The sequence below is a fragment of the Pelobates fuscus genome, chromosome 3 (genome assembly GCF_036172605.1).
Source record: "Pelobates fuscus isolate aPelFus1 chromosome 3, aPelFus1.pri, whole genome shotgun sequence".
NCBI lineage: Eukaryota > Metazoa > Chordata > Amphibia > Anura > Pelobatidae > Pelobates > Pelobates fuscus.
The window spans coordinates 380,384,002-380,411,242 of NC_086319.1; the positions used below are offsets into that span (position 1 = coordinate 380,384,002).

At 43.2% G+C, this 27,241-nt stretch overlaps 1 protein-coding gene across 1 annotated transcript; it reads left to right on the top strand.

The window, feature by feature from the left end:
- Positions 1-26,504, top strand: ODAD3 (outer dynein arm docking complex subunit 3). Its single transcript, XM_063449544.1, has 15 exons — positions 1-91; positions 829-922; positions 1,758-1,879; positions 2,239-2,316; positions 3,982-4,161; positions 6,422-6,457; positions 6,765-6,866; positions 7,945-8,070; positions 8,246-8,368; positions 8,755-8,898; positions 10,104-10,264; positions 10,932-11,088; positions 16,060-16,215; positions 24,329-24,410; positions 25,518-26,504. The coding sequence occupies exons 2-15, from the start codon at positions 838-840 to the stop codon at positions 25,646-25,648; spliced, it is 1,683 nt and encodes a 560-aa protein (XP_063305614.1). The 5' UTR covers positions 1-91; positions 829-837; the 3' UTR covers positions 25,649-26,504.
- Positions 26,505-27,241: the final 737 nt, after the last annotated feature.

Here is a 27,241-nt window from a genome sequence, read left to right on the forward strand (position 1 = left end):
GTAATCAAAAGCTGTGGAAAGCAGCAGGGGCCAAGCTGAGAGGGCTGCATTATACAAAGCAAAAATAAGACGAGAAATACATATTTTAAAGGTGGGTATTCACAGATAGGGACATATTGTGTAACTTTTATAGAGACCAGTAAGGGGCACTGGGTGAGGGATGATACTGAATGTAAAATATAAACATAAATATTCATTAATACTTATTATTAATTAGGAATGCTACAAGAATTGGAGAATCTTAACATTGTCTTGATATGCCAGGTAGCATATTTTAGTTAAAAATAGCTGAAATGATAAAAAAATAAAAAATGAAATTTGAGCTATTTTTGCCTAAAATTAGATTTTTCACTTTGTGCTTTATTCAATAAACATTAAATTGTAGTTGATCAGATTTTGAATGGGTCAATTAAGGGGCAAAACTAAAGATACATTAGCCAAGCCATGACCGTAGCTGACATGGATCATTTTTCCAAATCAGCAATTTTTATCTATATTTTGCCAATCGCGATTTCATTAGCTAAGTTTGAGAATGTATTGAATAAGCGTGTGAATTGGTAGTTGTGGACAATTGTGAAGGGAACTGCAAATGTTAGATTTTGGATTTCAGTTGGAGCTACAGCAATGTTGAGCTAAAATTTTTGTTTTACCCAAATAAACCAGAATATGCTGTTTTAACAAATAAACCGCCATTTATGTTTCAGGCTCTCTGATATTTTTGTTAGAGTTGTTTGCCTTTCTTACTGGCGCCAGATGTGTACAAATAAACACAGACATGTAACTGTCATGGTAGGATCAAATATGTCATATGTGTTGTGTGTTCTACAGCAGGAAATCATGCCGGCTACAGTGTCTCTTGATTCTGTTAAACCTCCTATACACGAGCAAATAGCGGAACTGCAGAAGAAGATACAGCTTCTTGGTAAGTATACCTCCATATTATTGCTAATAAAGACGGCCAGTTTCATTTTAGTGGGTGTCTGGAGGAGTGACCAGGGGTAGGGCTAATATACGTGATCTCATGACCTGATACCCTACAAAAGGGTAACTTGTGCACTATAACAACTTGCTGCAGGTTAATGGCTGCCCCCCTGGAGCTAATACGTCAGATTGAGGAAGTTTAAATGGTGCTTTTCAGTATCACATGTGTCCAGGACTCCAGCTTGTGCTTGCGACTTGCACATTTTCAAACTTTTAATCGCTATACTAAATTGTCCTCCCAGCGCCCATTGTGCTCAGCCTCTTTGGCCCTGGCACTCGTAAAGAAGATTATACCATGGCGCCCATGATAGCTGACACTCATATTCTATTCTACCGATTGCAAGGGTCAGAATGCTTTAGAAAGTTACAGGGAACGGGTTTGATTGTTAAGTATAGGGGATGTACTCACTGAATAGGGAATATTAGTGTCCTTTTTCTGTCCTACATTTTCTGCTGTGCCTTGCAGCAATCTATACCTCGTGTACAACCAAGAGCAGCCATCATTCTACAAAGGAGACTTTTCCATAACAAACATGGATGGAGTCAGTTGTATAAAATGTGAGCTCATGTGACAATGGTCAGCTTTAAGCACCCCTCCTCCTGCCCAGTTCATGAAATTGAGGTGTCACCTTTGTATCTATTTTATGCACTCTGTCTAAAACTTAGAGCTGGGTCACACACCTCTAGATCAAGTACCCCCTGATTGATAGACATGTCCTGTGTTTAAATGTTAAGAACACATTTTTCATTCATTGTGCATGCTTTGCTTATCATAGACGGGGATCAAAAGGCCTTCCAAGAGCAGTCGGGATGGACCATCCAGAAGAATGGGGAGACTATACAATGGCTGCGCCAGGAGAATAAAAAGTTACATCGGAAGCTAGCTGACGTGCTTGCGGTATGTACCCGACTTAAATATCTCAGAAACATGCAGACACATGCTGCTCTATTGACAGTAAAGCTAATGCTATATCTACACCTTCTCCCCATCCCATGAGGTCTATCTTTAAACAAATAATGTTTCCAACAAGATATACATGAAAATCAGTAGGGAAGAAAGTGACCATTTTGATTGTTTCCTTGTGATGGGAAAAAAATATATAGTGTTAATAAAGTTATTCACTTAACTCTGACCTTTGTAACTGGTCAAGTGAATGAAAAGAAAGGAGAAACATTTAAAACAAGAGAATCAAGTCATGAGATAGTTTCATTATGTGACTGCCAGTTCTCAGCTCTTGCTCTCTGTGCCCATCTCAGGGTGACGAGAAGGTGATCAAGGAGGCTTTCCAGAGCCGAGCCGTGGAGAAAGCAGCCATGAGGGGCAAAAGTGGGCAGGTGAGTGCATGGCAATATATGTTTACCTTGTCTATTCGGCCTTCTTCTGTTTAAAAAGATACAACAAACACATAGGAGCTGTTTAAAGGGACACTGTAACCAATTTATCTCATTAATTTGGTTATAATACCTGGAGTCTCCTGGCACTGTCCCTCCATTCCATGTTAAACCATTTTCGAGCATTTATTATCAATATTATATTTATATAGCGCCAACAAATTCCATAGCGCTTTACAATCACAAACATGTAATCTAGAGTCTCTGGATTCCCATAGCTCCACCCCCACAGGAGGTGTGGTTAAAGCAGAGATTACACACTTCCTTGTAGCCATGCCGATTCATACCTGCAGTGGCACTGTGATCGGTTGAATGCGGTCAGCTGACACTATCAGCCAATCACAGCCATCCATTGTTGCTCACGTTAATGTTTTCTCATTAGCCCAAGCAGCAGAGAGAGTTTGAGTTTCTGGTGACTTTTGTTTAGCATTAAAACATTAAAAGGGGTTTAATGCTGAATAGTAGAAAAGTGCCAGGAGACTCCAAACACTATAAACACTTCAATGAGATGCAGAAGTTATGGTGCCTATAGTGTCCCTTTAAGGTCAACTCTCTTTAAGTTCAATGTTCATTTTAAATAAAGTTACATCAGTACAATAAATAGGGACGAATGCAAGTGTGTCAGATTTTAAATAAAGTTCCATCAGTACTATGTCTCATTATTATTATTATTATTATTATTATTGCCATTTATATAGCGCCAACAGATTCCGTAGCGCTTTACAATATTATGAGAGGGGATTTAACTATAAATAGGACAATTACAAATAAACTTACGGGAAAAATAGGTTGAAGAGGACCCTGCTCAATCGAGCTTACATTCTATAGGACATATGCTATTGTTCCAGAGTTTAAATAAACACAGAACTGCAACACCTTCTCTTCATAGTGACAAAATGGTTCCACCATCCATGGTGAGGTGCTGTGTGCTATTTCCTTTGCTGAATTATTGAAATTGAATACAAAGTATAGAATAGTTGTAAAATTTGACATAATGCCATTGCTATAACTAATGATAGAAAAGGAAATGCCAAGTCTTTTTGCTTGGGATCACAACAATTCCAGAGCTGACTCTCTTCAAGTCTTTATTACATTAATTTATAACTATAATTTTATGTTGCAATTTCATCAATGTTAAATGAAGCATGTAGAATAAAAATGCAGACCTCTTCATACTCATTACTGAGAGCTCAGGCAAAGATCATAAATCATTGTAATTCCCGTTTCCCAGCGAGTATATCTGAGATGTTTGGCCTTTACCATTCCAGAGCTCAGAACTCTATTTCCCATGCATAATCATTTTTACTCAGTTCCGAACAACTGGAGTAAGAAAAGTTAGCCATGTATTATACAGTCTTAGAATGGTAGCGGGATATATACTGATTGTAAGCTCACATAGGTAAAACACTTATTTTTGTTAGTTTCTTGTGAACTACAAGTCATATTGACTGACTGTGCTGTAGTTATATTGCACAGCACTTTAGAAACAGTCTATTATTAATGATAATAATAACTAATAAATTATTCCTATTGATTAGGGATTTGCAAGTCTATATACCTATCTGTCATCTCTTTTCATTCTATCGACATCTTCTGGTCTGTTTCCAGGCGGCCATCCAGGTGATGGACCAACAGTTGTGTGACAAGGTGAAACGTCTGAATGCTCTGCATCATCAGACCGAGAAGAGGAGGAAACATCTGGAAGAGCTGCAGAAGCTATACAAGCAAAATGAATTGGTGGAACAGGGAAAAACTGGGAAGGAAGAGGAGGCCTTGGAGGATGAACAGGTGAGGGGAACAAAATGCATACTCATCTCCTCCACAGTCATCATATCGTCACACTACATCCAAAGTCCATTTGTCATGTCATTTGTCCATGTATCACCCTGTGTTGGGAGGGACAGACTCCATGTCCCATAGCTCCCTCCTGTCTGTGTCACCCAGTGCTGGGAGGGACAGACTCCATGCTACCTCCTGTCTGTGTCACCCAGTGCTGGGAGGGACAGACTCCATGTCCCATAGCTCCCTCCTGTCTGTGTCACCCAGTGCTGGGAGGGACAGACTCCATGCTACCTCCTGTCTGTGTCACCCAGTGCTGGGAGGGACAGACTCCATGTCCCATAGCTCCCTTCTGTCTGTGTCACCCTGTGCTGGGAGGGGCAGACTCCATGTCCCATAGCTCCCTCCTGTCTGTGTCACCCTGTGCTGGGAGGGACAGACTCCATGTCCCATAGCTCCCTCCTGTCTGTGTCACCCTGTGCTGGGAGGGACAGACTCCATGTCCCATGGCTTCCTCCTGTCTGCGTCACTCTGTGCTGGGAGGGACAGACTCCATAACCCATAGCTCCCTCCTGTCTGTGTCACCCTGTGCTGGGAGGGACAGACTCCATGTCCCATAGCTCCCTCCTGTCTGTGTCACCCTGTGCTGGGAGGGATAGACTCCATGTCCCATAGCTCCCTCCTGTCTGTGTCACTCTGTGCTGGGAGGGACAGACTCCATGTCCCATAGCTCCCTCCTGTCTGTGTCACCCAGTGCTGGGAGGGACAGACTCCATGTCCCATAGCTCCCTCCTGTCTCTGTCACCCAGTGCTGGGAGGGACGGACTACATGTCCCATAGCTCCCTTCTGTCTGTGTCACCCTGTGCTGGGAGGGGCAGACTCCATGTCCCATAGCTCCCTCCTGTCTGTGTCACCCTGTGCTGGGAGGGACAGACTCCATGTCCCATAGCTTCCTCCTGTCTGTGTCACCCTGTGCTGGGAGGGATAGACTCCATGTCCCATAGCTTCCTCCTGTCTGTGTCACTCTGTGCTGGGAGGGATAGAATCCATGTCCCATAGCTCCCTCCTGTCTGTGTCACTCTGTGCTGGGAGGGACAGACTCCATGTCCCATAGCTCCCTCCTGCCTGTGTCACCCAGTGCTGGGAGGGACAGACTCCATGTCCAATAGTTCCCTCCTGTCTGTGTCACCCTGTGCTGGGAGGGTCAGACTCCATGTCCCATAGCTTCCTCCTGTCTGTGACACCCTGTGCTTGGAGGAGCAGACTCCTTGTTCCATAGCTTCCTCCTGTCTGTGTCACCCTGTGCTGGGAGGGACAGACTCCATGTACCATAGCTCCCTCCTGTCTGTGTCACCTTGTGCTGGGAGGGACATACTCCATGTCCCATAGCTCCCTCCTGTATGTCACCCTGTGCTGGGAGAGACAGACTCCATGTTCCATAGCTTCCTCCTGTCTGTGTCACCCTGTGCTGGGAGGGACAGACTCCATGTCCCATAGCTCCCTCCTGTATGTCACCCTGTGCTGGGAGAGACAGACTCCATGTTCCATAGCTTTCTCCTGTCTGTGTCACCCTGTGCTGGGAGGGACAGACTCCATATCCCATAGCTCCCTTCTGTCTGTGTCACCCAGTGCTGGGAGGGACAGACTCCATGTTCCATAGCTTCCTCCTGTCTGTGTCACCCTGTGTTGGGAGGGACAGACTCCATGTCCCATAGCTCCCTCCTGTATGTCACCCTGTGCTGGGAGAGACAGACTCCATGTTCCATAGCTTTCTCCTGTCTGTGTCACCCTGTGCTGGGAGGAATAGACTCCATGTCCCATAGCTACCTCCTGTCTGTGTCACCCTGTGATGGGAAGGACAGACTCCATATCCCATAGCTCCCTCCTGTCTGTGTCACCCAGTGCTGGGAGGGACAGAGTTCCTCTCTGTTACCTTCCTCATGCTTGAATCACTCTGTGTTGGGAAGAAAAGACCAGTGACTGTCAATATATTTTTTAAATTTAATTAGTTTTTATTCCCCATGACATTATTTTTATTTTTGCCCCAGGACTTCTTTAGAAAGGGGTTGTAATCCAAATACTATTTCCCCAACTTGTACTGTTTGCAAGAGCCAATATGCAAATAAAATAAATTCTAATAATCCAAATTCTATAAAAATCTTAAATTTGTATTTCCTCAAATACAAATAACAAATTCTGCCAGTTTTCACACCACCGGAATAAACTACGTATTATAAAATCCTTACGGTTTACTTGTTTTATCCACAGAATGAAGCCACAGAACAGGAGGAAATTCCTCACCAGGTTAAATATTTTATATTCACAACCAGCTCTGTTCCGCTCTGCAATGTTTAGAATTTCTCTCCTTTGGGCTTCACTTGCTCGTCAGTCATATGCTGCTTGTCTCCTCGTTTTCCAATGCAAGGGTTGGTGGCTTTGTGTCATTTAGCTTAGAAGGTATTGGACCAGAGCAAACTGGGATTTTCAGTTTCTTCACATCTTGGTGACCTCAGGCTAACTCCCCTTGCTTGAATGCTTCAGGTGCTTTGTGTTTACTTGATCACACAGATGTAAACTGCCATAATTTAACCCTTGTTTTACACATCTGCAGTCCCTTCGAGTTCTGGAGAACCGTCTTGAGAAAGCCCAGTTGAAGTGGCAGGAATCGGAACATATTCATAATGTCTACCAGAAGCTCAAAGACCATCTGCAGGTGACACCATCTTAACCGGAAACTTGCTTCTTCTTACCTGTATATTTGTATCGCTTTGTATATTAAGAGTGTTAGCTCTGCAGAACTACAGTCCTTTAAATATAGCCTCTCATGTTCTTGTTTTCATATTCGTGACCCATATTCAGTATTAGCACTTTCACTTAAGCCATTGGTTGCTGGATTTACAGATATCTGAGTTCCTCTGTATGTTAGAATGTAAGCTCTACGGGTCACAAACCAAGTTTGATATATCTGTAATAGCTGCCTTCTTTGTATAAAGAGAGTAAGGACAATTATTCTTCTATTTGGGTCCTCCTCTCCTATAATGTACCTAAGTATCAGATCACAAGCGCTGCCAATCAGAAATCACTTCTGGGGATTTGAATTGAATCTGTGTATTTTTGTATATTAGATTGTAAGCTGTGTGCTTTGTTTTCTCTCTGTATTATACCTGTGTCCCTTCCTGCATTAACCTGTGCGCCCATTTAGGTGTTGTATCCATGCTTGTCGCAATCAATTAGTGACAAGTCAGTAACGACAGGTAATTACTGGCAGACAAAACTTTTAATGTCTCCCATTGAGATTATTAGGAGGTAATAAATGCAAAGTAACAATTGGTTTCCATGCTTGAGGTTAAAGCTTACCAGGTGTCACAATCTAACTAAAAATGATGCCTCCCTCATCTATAGGAAAAAAAGGAAAGGCCAAGTTAACCAATGCAATCTCTCTGTATACCCTGTATTAAAAAACAAACAAACCATAAAACATTTATTATATAATAAAGTACATCTGAAGTGTCACGCTATTTACCATAACTATTACAGTGCACTGTGGTGTTTTTGCTGCTGGGAATCCCCTTGTGCGTCCCATGGTGGGTTGTCAAACCATTTAAAGTTGCTGTTGCAATGAATTGAAAAATGTTTCTTGATGTATGTCAGATTTGCAAAACAGTAAAGCTACGTGGTGGTAGGTACCAGTGGAGTCAGACATGAATAGCGTGCAGAATGTTAAGCACAACTATTCATCACGGAAACCTATATACAGGCATATATAATAAAAAGATATATTTTGGCTGCAGGAGGAGAGTTTGACTTTTCAATCCCAACTTGATCTCCTGGAGGCCGAGATTCTAAAGCAGAGACAGGAGCTAAAAGAGCTTCAGGCAATGAACAAGGGCGCAGTGATGGCACGGGACACAGCTCGGGTATGTAACACATTTTGTTATACAGGGAAGTCGATGCAGCCAACCCCAGGGTGAGATGATAGGAATGCCCACATCATTTTATTTATTTATTTATTTATTTTTTGACAATCTTTATCCTACATGATTATTTATGTTTGTTATATCACATCCAGAACAATGTGTTTTGCCTCTGCAGTCTGAACTTCTGCGTCAGGAGGAAGAGCTTCATCGGGAACGACGGGAGAGAGATCGCATCCTTCAGGAATACAAGAGGCAGGCGGAGGAGAGGCGCATGCATGCTGAACGGGCGGAGAGGAGGGTCAGTCATAGCTCATGCTCATGGTTCATTGGTATATGACATTGTTTAATCAACTAAATATAAACTTCTTCTTGTTACGAAACTCCTTGTTCCACCAATGAGAGACAATCTCCTTCACCTTGTTCCACCAATGAGAGTCAATGTCTTCGCTTTGTTCCACTAACAAGAGACAATCTCATTAATTCCATCTGATTATTCCAAACACGTTTTATAACTGGAAGACTTCACATCTTTTACTAGCGGACACCTGCAGCTATCTTCATCAAGCCTTCTTTCTCCTCCTAACCTAGACTGGATTCGAATACATTCTTTGTCCCATCTAAATGATTGAAATTACTAAAAAGGTCACAGTTTTTGGATATTTTCTTCTTTCCTTTCTCCCACAGGCTCAACGGGTAATTCTGCAAGGGGACGATGCTCCAGTGGAGACTCAGTTGGCCTCAAATGGGCAAGAGGAAGAGAAAGTCATTCATACTTATCAGGAGGCCTTCCAGAGGATTAAGGATGCCACGGGGGTTACTGACACTCAGGTGAGAGTTCATGATTCTGGAACCTGTGAACCTAATGTGTAATAATTTTAAGCTTCAAAAACTGTTTGTGTGATGTCTCAAACAGGGTTCTTTCTTTGAGAATTTTGAGTTTGAAGATGTAGGTGCTTTTGATTGTTGACGTATTTTTGTGGATCATATATACATATACGTACAGATATATACAGGGCTTAAAATGTAAACTGAACTGGGCTAAATTTTCACCCGCAAGTGGAAATTTTGCGCACTGAAATATTTAGATAAATGTGTATGTATGTATTCATCGTAGGTCGAATTATTTGTTGATGTCCTCCATTGAACAAGGATGAGCCTAGGGCCAGATTACCAGGTTTTCACTGTTTATTTAACGGAACACTTCGCACAAAGCTTGCTGAAGTACTTTGTGTCTGGAGTCAGTCATATTTGTGCACTTTCATCATTGAAAAACCACATCTACCTGGCTGTCACTCAGAGCGAACCGGAAGTTTAGGAAGTATTTTCGATCTCCAGATCTAGCTGGAGCCACAAGCAGATACACTACAATCATGTTTACATGTTCCATGTCCCCACTTTCTGAATAGTTCATGTAGACAATCTACCTGATCCAGTAAATCTATGTCATCTCAGAACTAACTGTAGTTAAAATTCTGGTCACTGGGTTATTTTTAATTTGGATCTGTGAACCCACTATTTGACCTGAATCACTAAAACAACGGGGGAGATGTATCGAAATGTTCTGATATAAGTGTAGTTTAGTTATTTAGTATGTTTGTATTTTTTAGATTGTTGTAAACATTACATTTTTTTCACAGAAATATCTATTTTAGAAAAGGCCATGGAATTTAGAGTGACAGAAAAAAGAAATGTTAAACAGAACACTTTTCTAGCAAAACCAAGTGAAGACATATTGATAAATTTGTTGCATTGCCACCAAAATGGCGGGAATTCAGAAATGAGAGTTAAGAAGCAACAGGTGACAAATCCTGACAGTTTTGTACTCATAACACTATAGTGTCCCTTTAAGCAGATTAGATAAAGTTTATTTTTGGTGTCAGAGCTTCTCTAATAAATTATGCCCATTAAATGTACACCAAACAGAGGCACAAAACTGTGTGTGATACTTTGATCAGTTTCCAGTTTTGAGGTAAGTGTGAAGGACTGGAAACACAATGGTAACGTTACTACCTTCATATTTCTTTCACTTGTAGGAGGTAGTAAGCCGCTTCATAGCGCAGGGGGAAACCCACAGGCACCTGGAACAGCTAAAGAGTGAAAATGAAAAGACTCTAGTAAGGCTGAAAGATGAGAAGGAGAGGCTGCAGGACGCCTTCCAGGAACTCAAATACTCAGGAGAGGCCAAACTGTCCAGGTACGGTACTTTCTTTCCATACACACTGCATATAAAATGGAGCTCATAACAGGATGGCAGAGATTTAGGGATATTTCCAGCAGGCCATACCAGCCCTGTATAATACATACACAAGGGGAAGGCACACATGCAAATGGCGGGCAGTTGTTGGCTGTCAAGGGTCTCGGGCAGTGACACTCTGTACAATAATATGTAGAAATGGAAAAGGCACAAAATTACCATCCAAAGGCAGTTTTATTTGGACAGAAAAGCAGTATTTGGTCAGTAACAAGAGCCTTCATGGAAATCTGTGCCCTGTCACTTTCTACATGTATTGTTGTATGGAGTGTGGTCACCTCAGACAGTTTGACACCTGACAATTGTCCCCTCATTTGTACTTGTGACAATTGTCAGGTGTCAAACTGTCTGCACTGTATGCATTTTAATGGGCTGATACGGCTTACAAGAAATGTTGCCTGGCCTTCTTCTACCTAATATCAGTATTTTGTATTTCCCCACTAAGGTGTCATGGTTTTATTGCTTAGATTGTCCCTTTTAAGGCCTTGAAACCTACACAAAATAAGTATTTCTTTCTTTTTATGTTCCACGTATGACTTGCTTACAATTCTGTAATCAGACCATGACCATGCATATTTCATACATCGATATTCTTTATTCTCCCTAATAGTGGACAACAAGTTTTAGACGATCTCCAGATGCACCTACAGATGGAAGAGAAGAAACGTGACACATCCAAGGAAGACCTAGATAGAATGTCTAAGATCCTGAGCTCAGCAAAAGCAGGAGTGGAGCATCTCGCAAACAAAGTGCAGCACATTAAGGTGGTAAGTAGAGCAAAGAGGCACTCAGGAGCCAGGTTACTGTAATAAGATGTTACAGGGTAATAAGGCACTCAGGAGCCGGGTTACTGTAATAAGATGTTACAGGGTAATAAGGCACTCAGGAGCCGGGTTACTGTAATAAGATGTTACAGGGTAATAAGGCACTCAGGGGCTGGGTTACTGTAAAAAGATGTTACGGGGTAATAAGGCACTCAGGAGCCGGGTTACTGTAATAATATGTTACGGGGTAATAAGGCACTCAGGAGCCGGGTTACTGTAATAAGATGTTACAGGGTAATAAGGCACTCAGGAACCGGGTTACTGTAATAAGATGTTACGGGGTAATAAGGCACTCAGGAGCCGGGTTACTGTAATAAGATGTTACAGGGTAATAAGGCACTCAGGAGCTGGATTACTGTAATAAGATGTTACAGGGTGATAAGGCACTCAGGAGCCGGGTTACTGTAATAAGATGTTACAGGGTAATAAGGCACTCAGGAGCCGGGTTACTGTAATAAGATGTTACGGGGTAATAAGGCACTCAGGAGCCGGGTTACTATAATAAGATGTTACAGGGTAATAAGGCACTCAGGAGCCGGGTTACTGTAATAAGATGTTACTGGGTAATAAGGCACTCAGGAGCCGGGTTACTGTAATAAGATGTTACACGGTAATAAGGCGCTCAGGAGCCGGGTTACTGTAATAAGATGTTACAGGGTAATAAGGCACTCAGGAGCCGGGTTACTGTAATAAGATGTTACCGGGTAATAAGGCACTCAGGAGCCGGGTTACTGTAATAAGATGTTACAGGGTAATAAGGCACTCAGGAGCCGGGTTACTGTAATAAGACGTTACAGGGTAATAAGGCACTCAGGAGCCGGGTTACTGTAATAAGATGTTACAGGGTAATAAGGCACTCAGGAGCCGGGTTACTGTAATAAGATGTTACAGGGTAATAAGGCACTCAGGAGCCGGGTTACTGTAATAAGATGTTACCGGGTAATAAGGCACTCAGGAGCCGGGTTACTGTAATAAGATGTTACAGGGGGTAATAAGGCACTCAGGAGCCGGGTTACTGTAATAAGATGTTACAGAGTAATAAGGCACTCAGGAGCCGGGTTACTGTAATAAGATGTTACAGGGTAATAAGGCACTCAGGAGCCGGGTTACTGTAATAAGATGTTACAGAGTAATAAGGCACTCAGGAGCCGGGTTACTGTAATAAGATGTTACAGGGTAATAAGGCACTCAGGAGCCGGGTTACTGTAATAAGATGTTACAGGGTAATAAGGCGCTCAGGAGCCGGGTTACTGTAATAAGATGTTACAGGGTAATAATGCACTCAGGAGCCGGGTTACTGTAATAAGATGTTACAGGGTAATAAGGCGCTCAGGAGCCGGGTTACTGTAATAAGATGTTACAGGGTAATAAGGCACTCAGGAGCCGGGTTACTGTAATAAGATGTTACAGGGTAATAAGGCACTCAGGAGCCGGGTTACTGTAATAAGATGTTACAGGGTAATAAGGCACTCAGGAGCCGGGTTACTGTAATAAGATGTTACAGGGTAATAAGGCACTCAGGAGCCGGGTTACTGTAATAAGACGTTACAGGGTAATAAGGCACTCAGGAGCCGGGTTACTGTAATAAGATGTTACAGGGTAATAAGGCACTCAGGAGCCGGGTTACTGTAATAAGACGTTACAGGGTAATAAGGCACTCAGGAGCCGGGTTACTGTAATAAGATGTTACAGGGTAATAAGGCACTCAGGAGCCGGGTTACTGTAATAAGATGTTACCGGGTAATAAGGCACTCAGGAGCCGGGTTACTGTAATAAGATGTTACAGGGGGTAATAAGGCACTCAGGAGCCGGGTTACTGTAATAAGATGTTACAGAGTAATAAGGCACTCAGGAGCCGGGTTACTGTAATAAGATGTTACAGGGTAATAAGGCACTCAGGAGCCGGGTTACTGTAATAAGATGTTACAGAGTAATAAGGCACTCAGGAGCCGGGTTACTGTAATAAGATGTTACAGGGTAATAAGGCACTCAGGAGCCGGGTTACTGTAATAAGACGTTACAGGGTAATAAGGCGCTCAGGAGCCGGGTTACTGTAATAAGATGTTACAGGGTAATAAGGCACTCAGGAGCCGGGTTACTGTAATAAGATGTTACAGGGTAATAAGGCACTCAGGAGCCGGGTTACTATAATAAGATGTTACAGGGTAATAAGGCGCTCAGGAGCCGGGTTACTGTAATAAGATGTTACAGGGTAATAAGGCACTCATGAGCCGGGTTACTGTAATAAGATGTTACGGGGTAATAAGGCACTCAGGAGCCGGGTTACTATAATAAGATGTTACAGGGTAATAAGGCACTCAGGAGCCGGGTTACTGTAATAAGATGTTACTGGGTAATAAGGCACTCAGGAGCCGGGTTACTGTAATAAGATGTTACAGGGTAATAAGGCGCTCAGGAGCCGGGTTACTGTAATAAGATGTTACAGGGTAATAAGGCACTCAGGAGCCGGGTTACTGTAATAAGATGTTACCGGGTAATAAGGCACTCAGGAGCCGGGTTACTGTAATAAGATGTTACAGGGTAATAAGGCGCTCAGGAGCCGGGTTACTGTAATAAGATGTTACAGGGTAATAAGGCACTCAGGAGCCGGGTTACTGTAATAAGATGTTACGGGGTAATAAGGCACTCAGGAGCCGGGTTACTGTAATAATATGTTACAGGGTAATAAGGCACTCAGGGACCGGGTTACTGTAATAAGATGTTACAGGGTAATAAGGCACTCAGGAACCGGGTTACTGTAATAAGATGTTACGGGGTAATAAGGCACTCAGGAGCCGGGTTACTGTAATAAGATGTTACAGGGTAATAAGGCACTCAGGAGCTGGATTACTGTAATAAGATGTTACAGGGTGATAAGGCACTCAGGAGCCGGGTTACTGTAATAAGATGTTACAGGGTAATAAGGCACTCAGGAGCCGGGTTACTGTAATAAGATGTTACGGGGTAATAAGGCACTCAGGAGCCGGGTTACTATAATAAGATGTTACAGGGTAATAAGGCACTCAGGAGCCGGGTTACTGTAATAAGATGTTACTGGGTAATAAGGCACTCAGGAGCCGGGTTACTGTAATAAGATGTTACACGGTAATAAGGCGCTCAGGAGCCGGGTTACTGTAATAAGATGTTACAGGGTAATAAGGCACTCAGGAGCCGGGTTACTGTAATAAGATGTTACCGGGTAATAAGGCACTCAGGAGCCGGGTTACTGTAATAAGATGTTACAGGGTAATAAGGCGCTCAGGAGCCGGGTTACTGTAATAAGATGTTACAGGGTAATAAGGCACTCAGGAGCCGGGTTACTGTAATAAGATGTTACGGGGTAATAAGGCACTCAGGAGCCGGGTTACTGTAATAAGATGTTACGGGGTAATAAGGCACTCAGGAGCCGGGTTACTGTAATAATATGTTACAGGGTAATAAGGCACTCAGGAGCCGGGTTACTGTAATAATATGTTACAGGGTAATAAGGCACTCAGGGACCGGGTTACTGTAATAAGATGTTACAGGGTAATAAGGCACTCAGGAGCTGGATTACTGTAATAAGATGTTACAGGGTGATAAGGCACTCAGGAGCCGGGTTACTGTAATAAGATGTTACAGGGTAATAAGGCACTCAGGAGCCTGGTTACTGTAATAAGATGTTACAGGGTAATAAGGCACTCAGGAGCCGGGTTACTGTAATAAGATGTTACAGGGTAATAAGGCGCTCAGGAGCCAGGTTACTGTAATAAGATGTTACAGGGTAATAAGGCACTCAGGAGCTGGGTTACTGTAATAAGATGTTACAGGGTAATAAGGCACTCAGGAGCCGGGTTACTGTAATAAGATGTTACAGGGTAATAAGGCACTCAGGAGCCAGGTTACGGTAATAAGATGTTACAGGGTAATAAGGCACTCAGGAGCTGGGTTACTGTAATAAGATGTTACAGGGTAATAAGGCACTCAGGAGCCGGGTTACTGTAATAAGATGTTAGAGGGTAATAAGGCACTCAGGAGCCAGGTTACGGTAATAAGATGTTACAGGGTAATAAGGCACTCAGGACCCGGGTTACTGTAATAAGATGTTACAGGGTAATAAGGCGCTCAGGAGCTGGGTTACTGTAATAAGATGTTACAGGGTAATAAGGCACTCAGGAGCCGGGTTACTGTAATAAGATGTTACAGGGTAATAAGGCACTCAGGAGCTGGGTTACTGTAATAAGATGTTACAGGGTAATAAGGCACTCAGGAGCCGGGTTACTGTAATAAGATGTTACAGGGTAATCAGGCACTCAGGAGCCGGGTTACTGTAATAAGATGTTACAGGGTAATAAGGCACTCAGGACCCGGGTTACTGTAATACGATGTTACAGGGTAATAAGGCACTCAGGAGCCGGGTTACTGTAATAAGATGTTACACGGTAATAAGGCACTCAGGAGCCGGGTTACTGTAATAAGATGTTACAGGGTAATAAGGCACTCAGGAGCCGGGTTACTGTAATAAGATGTTACAGGGTAATAAGGCACTCAGGACCCGGGTTACTGTAATAAGATGTTACATGGTAATAAGGCACTCAGGAGCCGGGTTACTGTAATAAGATGTTACGGGGTAATCAGGCACTCAGGAGCCGGGTTACTGTAATAAGATGTTACAGGGTAATAAGGCACTCAGGGACCGGGTTACTGTAATAAGATGTTACAGGGGTAATAAGGCACTCAGGAGCCAGGTTACTGTAATAAGATGTTACAGGGTAATAAGGCACTCAGGAGCCGGGTTACTGTAATAAGATGTTACAGGGTAATAAGGCACTCAGGAGCCAGGTTACTGTAATAAGATGTTACAGGGTAATAAGGCGCTCAGTAGTTGGGGGCTGTTACATGGGTTGCGTTATTGATTGGTGTGTTTCTCTGCAGCCAAGAAGTCACTATCCTGCTCCTGATCTGTCACCGCTATCAGATGAGTATGTTCTAGATCTTTTGTCCATCACTGAAGAAAAGCTGCAGAAATTGTTGGAGGAGTTGGATGGCCAGGATCTTGGAGAAGTCGTAAAACAGATGGAGGAAGAGGAGGTTAGTAAAAGTGGTAAAACGTCTTTGGTGATATTTTGTTTATTACATGTACACTGAAGGATAACTGGTGGAGATCGTTTTCATCTGCAATATAAGACTTGGTCATCAGATAACAGGCAATAGAATAGACTTCTCCACCTCCATGATGAATAGATTATCAGTAACTGTCTCCCTTTATGTTTGAACAATGAAAACCTCCAACTCTCAAATATAATTATACCATTTTATTTAGCAATTTATATTTTTATTGAAGTATCAGATGAACACTATTCCCATTCTTTATTTAAGCTCGAACAGTAGGTATATCAAAATAGAATTGACAATAGATAACAATTCAATAAAAAAGGAACGATAAATTACACGTCACCCAAAACTGTATAGACCAAATTAACCCCCTTAAGGACACATGGCATGTGTGACATGTCATGATTCCCTTTTATTCCAGAAGTTTGGTCTTTAAGGGGTTAAAGGTACACTATAGTCTCCAGAACAACTGTAGCTTAATAGCGTAATGGGTTTAGCACTGTAGGGTCAGGAATACATGTTTTGTTCCTGACCCTATAGTGATCCTTTAATATAACAAAACACTATAACAAAAATCATGGTGCGAAAGGTACTACCACCCTCCAAATTTTGAGTGGAAGCATGAGAGAGATGGGACCAATACACAGAATCGAACAATACCTTACGCTCAAATTACAAAGCCAACCTCAATGTCAATTGAAGGCCAAACTTCAGAGGACCGACGCCAACAACTGTGTTTATCCCACCCAAACACAAATGTACAAGGTAATTCTTGGAAAGGCAAAGATGAAACTAGTATATATTATACATTTCTATCAATAGCAATCTGGTACCAACCAACCAACCAGATACACAAACCGGACCCTAGACAAAGGCCTAGTACCCTAGATCGGATATTCTTTGCCCCATATCCAGGTGAAATGTAATCTTCATGTTTATTCATGTTTGTACAGAGCTAGTCGCACAACCTACACCAATAAATCTAACCTCTGGTCTGGAGTTACAACTCTAGTATGCATCTCAACCATGAGCCTAAACCATTATATTGTACTCGGTACCTGGGAAGTTCAGGGACTTCTGAATGTACAATTCATGTTTTTTAGCTCCGATGATGCATAACGCCATGTAATAACTTATAAGCATGTTCAATGGTGCAACTGTAAAATGTAATTTTAATTTCGTACGATGATGTCTCTTCCCCATATCCCTTTTTCCTTTCTGTACCCTCTTCTTGAAATCCAATAAACAGTAACACGCAAAAAAAAATATTACACATGTCACAATACATAAAGGGACTGTAGTGGGGGGGGGGGATAGATTAACTGTGGGCACACATATAATATCCCGGCGATATTAACCGGTTTTCGAGCGTCAAAACCGCAGCCCCATCACCCCTAACAAATATGAGTAGGAAAACTAAAAAGCTAAAACCCAAGAGACCCAAGCCGGGTATGAATATAGGAGACCTTCTCCGCCAAGCACATGGCGCATATGGGCCCAAGATGGCCACCAACCTGGAAGATTTCTCGGACAACTCGGATGAGTTGTCCCCAGAAGAAGAGGGAGGCAGACAGATGCTGATATCACATCCTCAAGCCATACCTAAGACCGGAGACTCAAGACCCATGATGGCAGAAATGCTCCAGAACATGCTGGGGCTCTCCAAAGGTCAATCCAGGTAGATGTTGCCCTGCTCCGCACCAACATCTAAGGCCTAGTCGGCCGCTTAGGAACAGTGGAAGCCACCTCCGAGCAGCACATCCAAAAGCTTACCAAGCGACAAGCGGCCTCTGACCAATGCTTTGCCACGCTGGAAGATTGCGATGCCGCAATAACTTGAATGTCTGGGGGAATTCCGGAAGACGTTCCCAATGCACAGCTCCTGCATCTCCTACGGAGACTCCTGGCACAACTAATAGAGCCTAAACAGGCCAGAAATGTAAACCTCAACAGAATCTTCAGGGTCCTGAAATCCCAGAAGACGCCTGAATCAGCTCCCAGAGATCTAATTGTGCAGTTCCGAAGTGGGACAGACAAGGCGATAGTACAGGCAGCACGCAAAGAGACTACCTCCTACAACTTTGAGAACATGGCTCTTTCCTTCTTCGCAGTTCTCTCCGGTGAAATGCTACAATGCCGCAAAACGCTGCAACGCCTCAGAGCTCTACTCCGAAGCCATAATATAGGATACCGCTGGAGATCACCACGAGACTTACAAGTGCGACACTGTGATACTGTGCACTCAATAACAGGAGCAACCATGCTCCTCACCAAGCTAGGCCTTCCAGGGGACTCACTGCAACAGCCTAACCTCCAAGCAATGACATCGGCGGTACACCACTGGGATCTGAATACAATCAAGCCATTCATCACAAAGAATGCGACACCAGAAGTATATGCAGCTGTAAACCTGAAGCTGAGGGATTGCGGCTTGAGTCTTACTCCACAAATGCATCGGACTTACTCTAATTGCGGTTCAAAGTTGGTTATATTTTTCTTTCGGAACCCTTCTCTTTAATTTCTTGCTGGTCAACCAACCCAAAACACAGGTCAGATACACTTATGCTCAACCATAAGCCAGGCTCTCCCATCCTACCCCTGAGTCCGATTACTACAGAGTTCTAGAGGTGTAAATCAGTACAGGCTCGAGGAAGATCCCCAACAACGCCATCCAGATAATGTGTTCATGCTCACCTTATACTTGCATGTAATCAGTCAGCTCAGCCATAGTGGGGCATATGATCTCCTCCAAGGGGTTAGGCCCATAGAAGGCCAGCCGAATCCTCATCTCCGAGTCTGCATTGCTGGACAGGCCAAAGTCCGTGATCACCTCCTCCCTGATCAGTTGCACCACCTCTACTGATGAATTGGTTCTGAACAAAGCCAATCCCTCTGGGACTCTTTTCTGGATTTCCTCCTCTGACAAGTACACCGCATGAGTGCTAGGTTTGTCGGGTTCAGGGATCCTCACTTGGCGACTTTCAATGCTGCTGAAAGGATTATAGCCCACCTCCCCAAGCACTAGATGACACTTAGTAAAGGGGAGAACACAACCTTTATTAAAAACAACACATATAGATAGTAGATTTAACGGAGTGGCAGGGCAGCCAGTTTGAACTGGTCTAGAAGTGTCCCTAGAACAAGGGATACCAAGATGCCAATATAGCATTTACGTGAGTCGTTATTTTACATAAGGGATGCATTGGCCATCCAGTATCCAAAATAGTAACCCAAGAATTTGGGCTCCTCATTGGGGAAGTCCCCTTTCAGAAGAGGAATAAAAGTATAAGGTAAAGAAAAGAAAAGAAGAAAAGATAAGAAAATAAACAATAGAAGATAAGAGAAGGAAAAGTAGGGTTGTTGCGGAAGGAGAATAGAGTGGCACCCAGACACCCCCGCACTCATACACGTGCTCCTCAGAATGCTGTCTGTCTGTCCCTCCTAAAAGGCCAGTTAGCCGTTGGAGGTGAACAAGGTCTATATGTCTTTTTTTGTTACCTAACTGTCTCTAAAGAAGGTCTCTCAAGGCCTTGGTGCATACTAAATTTTTAAACACAGTAAAACATTGGTAAACATGTTTTATTAGGGCAAAACAGATACATGTAAATATCTTGTCGTAAAGTTAAGTAAAATGCTGCTCTTGTGATGGGGCGAGGTGAGAGGTATGTACTCCAGTAGGAGAGACCATTCAAGCAAGGCTAGGTCAGAGTTTTATCTGACCGTTATTCTACAGTTCATCAATAAAAACAAAGAAAATAATAACAAAAGCGGGATAGGCCGTAGACGACCTTGATGTGGCCGTAGATTGACTGCCCCCAGGGTAGAAGGGTTAGATTGTATCCATGTTCCAGTCTGTTTTGTAAGGGTTCTTGCCCGTGCTCTGGAACTGATATGTTGAGTAATGAGAGTCCCAGCATAGAGACAAAGGAGTTGGTAAGTTGTTTTCCTTCATGTTGTACAATCAACCCATGTCCTGGACCCTGACGATAGGGGATAGCCTTGTCATGCAAAATCTTGGTAACGGGTCCCAGAGATTGTCTCCAAATGACCGTAAAATGCGGAAAGTCTCCATAAAAAGCACAAACATGTCCCTCAAAGGTATGATTAAGAAAGGGTGTAGCAACATCCATTACTGTAACCAGGGCCGGATTAACATAGGGGCTGATGGAGCTACAGCTCCAGGCCCAGGCCCATGGAATAGGCCCATTTAAACTCTTAGGTTTACCACCTGACTGTTTTTTTTTACTGGCACAGCCGGTATTTGAGGCTGCCTGGCCGTGCTGGTATTGCAGTAATACAAATACAGGTAATACAAATACGGCAATACAAATACAGGTAATTTTCTCCGAATAAATGGAGATTACTCTGCAATACCAGCACCGGCCAGTAGGGGTCACTGTGTGTGGAGAGAGGCAGGGATAGGAAGTTACAGCATATCCCTGCCCCTCTCTACTACTCACTGATCTGTGGTCCAGACAGTCCAGACAGCAGCTCTACAGCTCAGGTAAGTGAGGAATGGGGGGAAAGGCAGCAGGGACATATGGGGACACTGAGACACATGGGTACACTGAGACATTAGGGGACACATGGGGACACAGACACTAGGGGACACAGACACTAGGGGACACTGAGACACTAGGACGCAGACACTGGGAGACCTGGGAACACTGAGGCACTTGGGGACACTGGAAAACATGGGGACACTGAGACCCTAGGGGACACTGAGACACTAGGACACATGGGGACACAGACACTGGGAGACCTGGGGACACTGAGACACTTGAGGACACTGGAAAACATGGGGACACTGGGACACATGGGAATGCTGAGACATATGGGGATGCTGTGAGACATAGTGACATTGGGAGACATTGGGACACGGAGACACTATGTTCCCATGTCCCCCAGCCAGTGTCCCTATTGTCTCATTGTCCCCAAGTCTCCCAGTGTCCCATGTCTCTCAGTGTGCCTAGTGTCCCTATATGTCCCAGTGTCCCCATGTCTATGTCCCCATGTCTCCCCAAGTGTCTGTCTCCCAGTCAGTGTCCCCGAGTCTCCCAGTGTCCCCTAGTGTCCCTAGTGTCTTAGTGTCCCCAAATGTTTCAGTGTCTCCATGTCTCCCAGTGTCTGTGTTCCTAGTGTCTCAGTGTGCCTGGTGTCCCAGTGTCCCCATGTCTATGTCCACAACTGTCCCCATGTCTCCCAGTGTCCACAAGTGTCTGTCTCCCAGCCAGTGTCCCCTAGTCTCCCAGTGTCTGTGTTCCCATGTCTTAGTGTCCCCAAATGTTTCAGTGTCCCCATGTCTCCCAGTGTCTGTGTCCCTACTGTCTGAGTGTCCCCGTTTCTCCCAGTTTCCCTAAATATCTGTGTCCCCATGTCTCCCAGTGTCCCTGGGTCTCTCAGTGTCCCCATGTCTCTGTGTCCCCAGTATCCTAGTGACATGGGGACACACTGAGACATTGGGACACTGGGAGAAATGGGGACACAGACACTGGGAGACTAGGGGACTGGGCAACATGGGGACACTGACACTGTGATACATAGAGACACTGAAACTCTGGGTGACTTGCGAGACTGAGACACTGGGAGACAGGGAGACACTGGGAGCAATCCATCTATACAGCAGAATCAAACTGTGAGTAGTTTGTTGGTGATTTTACTGGATTTTCTCTGATGTCACTCCTTGTGATTTACATCATGTGATGTCACGCATAACTAATTAATTATACAAATGATTAAGGCTGGTATTTTTTTCCAAGAACGGTGGCAACCTTAACTACTCTTCACATACTCTTGCTTAAAGGAGCACTATAGGGTCAGGAACACAATCATGTATTTCTGACCCTATTATGTTAAAACCACCACCCTGGCCCCTTCTTGCCTCTCTAAACATAGTAAAATATTACTTGTATTCAAGTCTGCAGCTGCTGGCTCAGAAGTGGTGGTCTGAGCAAATTACAATACTTCCCCATAGGATTGGCTGAGACTGTCAACTAGGCAGATCAGGGGCAGAGCCAGCACAAGTCCAACAAAGCCCTGGCCAATCAGCATCTCCTCATAAAGATAAAATGAATCAATGCATCTCTATGAGGTAAGTTTAGTGTCTGCATGCAGAGGGTGGAAACACTGAATGGCAGTGCTGCACACTAGGCAGTACTGCCCCAGGAAGCACCTATAGCAGCCATCTAAGGAGCAGCCAGTGGAGTTATTTTCTCTGAAAAGACAGTGTTTACTGCAAAAATCCTGAATGGAATGATTCTACTTACCCGAACAAATACAATAAGCTGTAGTTGTTCTGGTGACTATAGTGTCCCTTTAAGTTTGGAAGCTTAAGAGGGATGTATGGGAACAAAACTTGTGTGGACTGGCTGACATTAAAATTAGTTTAGGTAATGCAGACGTTGGTCTCTCTAACACTGTGGCATGTCCCCTTTCTTCTACACTCACTACATACACCTTCTCTCTGTCTCAGACTATATACCAGGAACTTCTGCCTGCTAGTAAGAAGGTAAGGAGACAAGTGGACCAGCAAGTGCTAGGGGACAGTCCTTAGAAAGCATGGAGTGAGCGCATCATTAGACACATTTATGTCAAGCTCAAGGTGCTGCCTGCATAGTATGCCCTTAGTTGGACAGCCTACAGGATTAGCAGGCAGCCTGACATGAATTCATGCCAGACTGACCTTCCAATTCTTTGGACAAACATGCCCCCTTTTTAGGCATGTTCACCACATTTGGCAGGTCTTGTCACGTGATTCGCGCCAGTGGCCCACCCTTTTACCCCGCCCATTGACTTCCTGCTTCACTGGACACTGCTGTTAGGGGTTATGGATTTACTTGAAAGATGAAAGCATAAATTAGAGAGAAATTAGCATAGGGTATGTGTTTGTTTCCCTCCAGCACCATCTCCATCAGATACATGACGCTTGGGAGGTATGACTGTTTTAGTGTTTTTTGGTTGATAAGATTACGTAATTAGGCCCATCATAATTGTCAGCACCAGGCCCACTGTGCTCTTAATCCGGCCCTGACTGTAACCTTGTCTGCCAACATGCAGAACCGAACCAGAAGGTCCCTGGGGACATAGTTGGTGCTCTGTCAATTTTTGCCACTCTAAAGTGGGAGTCCACTTCTATGGCCTTAGACTTAGATGAGGACAGTAGGGAAGTCTATATTTTTCTCGCCATATGATATGTAGCTGCCTAATGGTTTTCCCAATTTGAGGTTCCCCACAGGCAGCTGCCGAGGTTGGAAGAAAATCAAGGTCATCCATTGCACTGACCCTAATGGCGCCATCTTAACCTAGTGGGTTTACGGCAACGATCGAGGCCTCCTTCTCGATGTGCCCAGTTGAGCCCAGTTGAGCTGCTGCTGTCTGAGAGACATTCTCTTGGTCATCTGCTTTACTGGCCTCCGAGGAAGTTGGAGATGGCACCATCTTAGACACATGCGGACATGGAACCTGGTGGAGTAACTCCCTGATACTGATAGATTTAGAGTTAATGTTGTTCTTTGCTGTCTTAGGGTGTTGTCCCAATGTTGCCCCAAACACTGGTTGCCAAAATCGCCTTAAAAAATGAAGGTTCTGGAAGTTAATTTGATTAGGAATTCAGTTCTCAGAGCAACTGCACAAAACATCTGCTCTGTTCAAGCACTGACTCTGCCCCTCCTTTTATAGCACTTTTAATTGTTGATCTGGGCAAGACATGATAGGCCATTAATGGGGTACATGACATCAGGGCAGGATTTCCTATAAGTCACGCAAGACATTTTCCTCATTGTACACTATTAGACAGTGCCTAGTCGATACGCCTCGGAGCAAATAGGATGTAAATCCAGCCATGGACATAATGCTCTGGACAAGACATAGCTGAAATATAAAACAAAAACTTGGTTACAGGTTAAATTTATTTAGGAATAACTAGTCAGTTTCCTGTTAATCCCGGATAATATATGAAGCTGGTCCTGTAGTTTTGATTTGTATTGTGATGTGTTGTGTGTAGATGTGTCTTTAAGTTGTTATGTGATACTACACAGTTAAGGTGTTTACACTTCAAGTTACTGATCTATGTTAATATCATTCTCTCTAGTTTCAAGCCAGCATTGAGGGCAAGCTCCCCGCGTACAATGTGCGCATCTCTTTGCCAGCTCCAGCCAAGCAGGATATATACGGTAAGAAAGCCAGGCACATATATAATGGTCACAGGGACATAGAGAGTGATGCTGCTGGGGGTCAAATACTGAATGCAGGATATAACATATATTATTCCTGAAACCTCTATAGTTGATACAGGGTATACACAGTCTGCCACCTCTAGGGTTAGTATAAGGTATACACAGTCTGATATCTCTAGGGTTAGTACAGGGTATACACAGTCTGATATCTCTAGGGTTAGTATAGGGTATACACAGTCTGATATCTCTAGGGTTAGTATAGGGTATACACAGTCTGATATCTCTAGGGTTAGTATAGGGTATACACAGTCTGATATCTCTAGGGTTAGTATAGAGTATACACAGTCTGATATCTCTAGGGTTTGTACAGGGTATACACAGTCTGATATCTCTAGGGTTAGTATAAGGTATACACAGTCTGATATCTCTAGGGTTAGTATAGGGTATACACAGTCTGATATCTCTAGAGTTAGTACAGGGTATACACAGTCTGATATCTCTAGGGTTAGTGCAGGGTATACACAGTCTGATATCTCTAGAGTTAGTACAGGGTATACACAGTCTGATATCTCTAGGGTTAGTATAGGGTATACATAGTCTGATATCTCTAGAGTTAGTACAGGGTATACACAGTCTGATATCTCTAGGGTTAGTATAGGGTATACACAGTCTGATATCTCTAGGGTTAGTACAGGGTATACACAGGCTGATATCTCTAGGGTTAGTACAGGGTATACACAGTCTGATATCTCTAGGGTTAGTACAGGGTATACACAGTCTGATATCTCTAGAGTTAGTACAGGGTATACACAGTCTGATATCTCTAGGGTTAGTATAGGGTATACACAGGCTGATATCTCTAGGGTTAGTATAGGGTATACACAGTCTGATATCTCTAGGGTTAGTATAGGGTATACACAGTCTGATATCTCTAGAGTTAGTACAGGGTATACACAGTCTGATATCTCTAGGGTTAGTATAAGGTATACACAGTCTGGCACCCTTAGGGTTGGTAGATGGTATACACAAACCGCTATGTTTGGTACAGGGCATACATTCTTCTTATGCCGACATTAAATTCGTTGTTTATCTACCTTGTAACAGATGATGAAGACAGTGGTGATGATGAAGGGGATGTTGTGACTCGAGCAGCATTAAAGAGGCAGTCACAGCAAATCGTAGAATCAAAGACCAAACGGCGCACCCGGCCTAAGAAGAAACGAGGAAAGCAGTAAAGGAAAAGGAAAGCAGATCCTAGAAACACAGTTTCCCTGACATTCTGCTATCAACGACCTCCATCATCATATCACTCGATCTTAGCAAGTCCAATCCTTCTCAGTCCTTTTCTAACAACGTAATCCTGTTCTCGTTATACACTTCTACCTCCAATTCTCTTCTACAGGTCCTCTTTATGGTGGTTTCATTCTTGCAGAACACATTGCTTTCCTACAAGACTTTGCCCAAATATCCATTCTTTTAAAAATGTCTTAAACAACTACTGTCCTACTAACTGTGTAACTCTTCTCTTCCTACCTATCTACTACATCTTGCCACATTGTGTCCTCCTACGAAACGTGCATGGTCTGCTGCCGTTAACCTTTCATTGTCTATGTAGACAGGTTTATCAAGATTCAGGCTGAAGACACGACCATCTTTTTCCCCTTTGCATATCTTTCATATTTCCTTTTTCATAATTATACTCCATTTAATTACATTTTACACTCTCTTAACCCATTGTGATAATCTGTTTTACATTTGCCCAAAATTATTCGTCAGAATTTACAGATTTGTAGTAAATAATATTTTATTGAAGAAGACACATCACATTTCAAGATTCAAGCAACAATATAAGGCATTTACTTTTTACATTATTTTTTTTAACTGGGTCTAATATAAAGCGTAGTGGCCAATACCAGCATCTTCTGTATTAGTATAATAGAGCCACCACCAATTACACGCTGAAGTAGTTTTCTGCACAAAATGTCTCATGAGAAATATGAAAATCCCAGTGTGTGCTTGCAGGAATAGAAACAGTTAAAAAATATGGAAAAGTATTTTAGAGAGACACGGAAAGAGATATAAGTGAGGCGAGCAGGGTGGAGAAGGAGAAAAATAATTAGGTAGAAAGCAAAAAAAGATAAATGGCTGATTCTGAAACACTTGCGATATTTGAAAAACATTCAGTGATAATATTATATGGGCAATATCTGTTCCACCTGGGCACCGTAGGGCCTGCAATACCATGGTACAGACCAAAAACAGACAAATAAATGACATATCTAACAGTTGTACGTCTTTCGGACACATTGTCTAGCGGTGGGTCTGATGCCCCATTTCCAGATACACACAAACCAACACAGTGAATTACTGCCTAGCAGAAAGCCCTTCTCTGACAAGCAACCCTGATTGGCTAACAGATAGATTCGAGGTAGTGAGGGACAAGCACTACTGACAGGTATACTGTATAGGTGGGTACTGGTTCCCGGGGTCCCCTTCTGTGAACCCTAAAAGTACACAAAATAAACAATAGGTCTCAGTGAAGCTGGAAACTTTTGACCAAATCACACGTTCTTCATCAAGCTTGACCATGTTGGCAGCTCCACTCTATTGGAATAAGCTTCTTCACTGAAACCATTATTCTTTATTTTGTGGCTAACAGATAGGACTGGCTATTGCGCTATTCCATAAACCACGCAATATTAGGAAGATCGCATTCAAAATATGCTGTGCATTTTTCAGCTCTAAAAATGACAACAACTACAATAAACTTCACAGGTTAGAGTCCCCCCATGGTTTTCTCGTTTTATATTCACACACATCTTCCTGAT